The 4,365-nt window shown below is 66.6% G+C and overlaps 1 protein-coding gene across 1 annotated transcript; it reads left to right on the top strand.

Annotated features, from left to right (window-relative positions):
- Positions 1 to 254: 254 nt before the first annotated feature.
- CD7 (CD7 molecule) lies at positions 255 to 3,571 on the top strand. Its single transcript, XM_081110472.1, has 4 exons — positions 255 to 578; positions 1,786 to 2,112; positions 2,331 to 2,464; positions 2,885 to 3,571. The coding sequence occupies exons 1-4, from the start codon at positions 497 to 499 to the stop codon at positions 2,990 to 2,992; spliced, it is 651 nt and encodes a 216-aa protein (XP_080966598.1). The 5' UTR covers positions 255 to 496; the 3' UTR covers positions 2,993 to 3,571.
- The last annotated feature ends 794 nt before the right edge of the window (positions 3,572 to 4,365 follow it).

Here is a 4,365-nt window from a genome sequence, read left to right as displayed (position 1 = left end):
GGACAGCGAGTCTGCCCCCTCCGGCCCCCACTGCGGCGATGGCGGTGAGAGCCAGGTCTCTCGGTACGAGGCAGGTCCTAGTAGAGGATGACCCAGAGGACCAGGCAGCAGGAGCCTGACCCCACCCCAGCCAGGGGCCCTCCTCCTGGCCCTGGGCCCCCGCCCTGATGTGCCCTGAGGAGACACGGCCGGGGAGGGGCCAGGACAACCCGCAGCCTGAGGGCACTCGGCAGGACAGTGGGGGGCAGGGGGCCACCCCCCAGCCTGGGCCTCAGGGTCCTGTCCACCCAGGGCACTGCCTCCAGGAAGCCCTCCGAGGCCCCAGCACCTCCACCCCCCTCGCTGCCAGCCTCCTGCCCCGCCCACCCAGGAAGTGACCTTTCATGGGGCTCTGGGGCCCCCGAGGCTCTGGCACACAGTTGGGTCTTGGACTGGCAGAGTCTCTGCTGCTGCCCGAGGGGCCCTGCGTTGCCCCAGCCGCTGGGCCGTGGGCAGGATGGCAGTGAGCGTGGCCCCGCGGCTGCCTCTGCTCCCCGTGCTCCTGGTGCTGGCTGCCGCCGCCCCCCCGGCTGCTGCAGGTAAGGCCTGACCAGGCCCCTGTGGGCCCAGCTCCCCTCCTGCCGCCTGCACCCCTGCCAGGGCCGCTGCTTCCCACGCGGGTGGGCGGGTGGGGCCCGGACGGGCTGCTGGGCGCCCAGTTGCCTGGCGCTGCGTCCTGTGTCTTCCCTCGGGGTCTGGTCCTGCCACAGGGAGCCAGCGCCCTGCAGAGGGGCTGTCATTTAGCTTTTTGCTTTTTAGTGTGTGATCTTGTTGCCTTCAGAGAGGCAGGGAGAGGGAGAGAGAAACATCCATGATGAGAGAGAGCACTGATGGGCTGCCGCCTGCACGCCCCCCACGGGGGATCGCCCGCCACCCGGGCCTGTGCCCCGACGGGACGGACTGTGACCCGGGTCCTGGGCTGACGCTCACCCGCTGAGCACACTGCTGGGCCTGGTTTGCTTTTTCAGTCAGACACGCGGGCAGTTCTGCAGCAGGACGGGGAGACCAGTCACCCCGAGGGGCGGGGTGGGCTTAGCAGGCACCACCCTGTGCCCCCAGAGTGGCAGGATTTGACCGAGACGCTGAGGGTTGGACCCCGTTACAGAGGGTTGTGTCGCCCCAGGCGGGGGCTCAGCTGGTTGGAGCATTGTCTCAACACCCAAAGGTGGCGGCTCGCTTCCCGGTCCGGGTGCGTGCGGGAGGCAGCCGGCCCGCGCTCCTCTCTCCGGCTATCCTGGGGACTGCCATTTAACTTAAAATTGTAAATTTATTGACTGACTTGAGAGAGAGCGAAACATGGACTTGCTGTCCCACTTACGCACTGGTTGATTCCTGTGCGTGCCCTGCCCTGCGATCGAACCGGGAACCTTGACGTACCAGGACGACCCTGTGGTCAGCAGAGCTACCGGCCGGGCCCTGGGCTGTCATTTGAGAGAGAGCCGGTGGAGAGCCGGGGGGGTGGGGGGGGGTCAGGGTGCCCTGCAAAGAGCCGGCTGCTCCGGAAGAAAGCAAGCCCAGCTCCAGCTGCCCCCGCCCGACCCTGGCAGGAGAGGCCACCGCACACCCCCAGGGGCCCTTCAGAACCCAGACCCGAACCCCCCTCCCCCCCGTGCTGGCGCCTGGAGCAGCTTCAGGCTCCCACAAGGGGCCTCGCCTGTGGGGACGTGTCCGCGGCCCCTTCTCCCTGCCACCGTCCCCTGCAGAGCGGGGTCTGGCCGGCGGTGACAGTGCGGGTCCTCCCTGCAGAGGTGAGGCAGTCCCCCCTCTACATGGTCACCCCAGAGGGGGGCTCCATCAACATCACCTGCTCCGTCCGCGTGAGCGGGACCCTGCTGGGGGTCCACCTGAGGCAGAGCCACCCGCCGGAGATGCGGGAGGTGACGTACTACGACGACGAGAGCACCCCCACTGTGGATACGCGGTTCTGGGGCCGCGTCGTCTTCTCGGGGACCATGGACAACCTGACCATCACTATGCAGCGCCTGCGGCCGGAGGACAGCGGCGCCTACTTCTGCGAGGCCATCACGAGGAACGGGAAGGGCTGGGGCGCCGGCACCACGCTGGTGGTGACAGGTAGGCAGCGCGCCCGCCCTCGGGGCCACTGCCCTCCCTGCCGGCCAGACCGGCTCTCCCTGCCCTCCTGGCCGCTTGCCCCACTCGGGGAGTTTCCTCCAGCTTCAGCCCGCCTCCTCCAGGGACCCTCCTGGATTTTGCCCCCACTGGGGAGCCCCCCCCCACAACCTGCACCTGCACCCTGAAGGCTCTCATGGGCTCTCCCCACTTCTTCCCAGACACACTGTCCCCAGAGGCCTGCGCCTGCCCCGGGACTCAGCTGACTGGCTTCACCTTCCCCGTGGCCCTGGCCCTGGGCTGCCTCCTGGTCGTGCTGGGCCTGGCCGCCATGTGTGTGCTGAAGAGGAGACAGGTCAGTGTGACCCCTCACGGTCACTGTCCCCGCAAGCCGGCTGCCCCGGGAGCAGGGAAGGGAGAAAAGGGGCTACGTGTCATCTCCCTCGGGGCCCCTGGGGGTTCCCAGGACCACGGTGGGAGAGGAACCCCAGGACTGGAGCCACCAGGAGCCCTAAGGACTCAGGGGCCAGGATGCTCAGGGGCTGGGCCAGTCCTTGTCAGCGTGCGTGCGTGTGCGTGTGCGGAGCGTGACATCGGTGTGTGAGCCTGTGTGGACCTGTCCGAGGTGGGAGTGGACGGGGAGGTGGGCACCTGGGCCCTGGTGCCAGCACAGGCCCCTTTCTCCCTGACACGGTCCCTGGGGGCGAGGTCACGGCCATCCTTGCCCTCGGCCCCCCCCCACAACACTGCCTGCAGAACAGGCTTTCCCTTGCAGATCAGGAACATGTGCCCCGCGCGGGAGAGGAGCACGGCCTGTGTGGTCTATGAAGACATGTCCTGCAGCCGCCGGAACACCATCTCCATCGCCAACCACTACCAGTGAGCCAGGCCCCCGGGCCACTGCCCTGCGCTGCTCCTGGCGCCTCCTCCAGGAAGCTCTCCGTGCCTGCCTCGCACCCTCAAGGCTGCCCTGCTCACCCCGTGGACTGCCCCCGGCCCCTGGGAGCCGCCAGAGACCAAGCCGCCCTTCCCCTCACAGGGACCAGCTGGGCTCAGGCAGCGGGCGCACCTGGCCGGTGGGTGGACTGCGTGCTGAGTCACCTGGCCTGACCCAGGCTTGCCAGAAACAAAGGCCTTCTCCTCCCCTGGACTCCAGGGTCCCCTCTCAACCAGGCCTGGCTCCTCGAGACCAGGGAGCCGCCCCACAAACAGCGAGGAGGCGGAGTCCACCGGGCACAGGGGGCTCGGCTCCTGCAGAGGGAAGGGCTGGCGAAGGAAACCGATGCGAATCACAGGTGCAAAGTCGGGCACAATAGCAAGCTGGGCCCTTGCAGGAGGCGACCCATCGATGTTTCTCTCTCTCTCCCTCCTCCCTTCCACTCTCTCTAAAAATCAATGGGAAAATGTCCTCTGGTGAGGATTGGCCAAGAAATAAAATAAAAGCATCACACATGCAGAGTCCTGGAAATGGTATTTTTAAATTAATGACACACTCATCCGTTCTCTGTTACAAACTCACTGCCTTCTCTCTGGTTGCACAGAGCCCCCCACCCTCAACAATTTCACGCTGTGCACCCCTCAGGCCTCCTCCTGGGCCACCCCGGCCACCAGGAGGGGACACAGGCACCCTCAGTCCACCCTCCGCCCGGCACCATGGGGCTGGCCCAGAGCCTGTGTGTCTGGCGACCTCCAAGGGTGCAAGGACTCGGGGTGGGGGTGGGAGGCCTGGAGCCTGTGACCCCACGAGGGCAGCTGTCCTGTGGCTGAGGACGAGGGTGGCTGCGGGCAGTGAGTCCCCCGGACGGGTTCGGGGAGAGAGGGAGGCCGAGGGCCCAGGAGAACCATCGGTTCTGGACGCCCTGGTGGACCCACAGGGGTTGAGGCTGCCAACGTAAGAAACGTCCAAACCTGTAAGAATTTTCGAGTTTATTGGAGCCAAACCGATGACAGTTGCTGGAAAGCAAGGTCCCCACGGACTGAGAACAGGTGCCAGGGAAGGGCACGTGTTCGGCTCTCGTCTCATACGTCAGATTCGAAGGCGCAGACGGACGGGGGCTCCCTGAAACCGCCGGTGAGGTCAGGGCGGTGGGAGAGAGCGGGGCAGGGAGACGCCTGGGCTGGACGAGAAGTAAAGCGGAGCCCTAGGCGGTTTGGCTCGGTGGACAGAGCGTCGGCCGGCCTATGGGCTGAAAGGTTCCGGGTTCGAATCCCGGTCGGGGCAGGTACCTTGATTGCATGTGCGGGAGGCAACCAGTC

Source organism: Myotis nattereri (assembly GCF_964212035.1).
Source record: "Myotis nattereri genome assembly, chromosome: 16".
Classification (NCBI taxonomy): Eukaryota; Metazoa; Chordata; class Mammalia; order Chiroptera; family Vespertilionidae; genus Myotis; species Myotis nattereri.
This window is presented reverse-complemented; position numbering and strand designations above follow the sequence as displayed.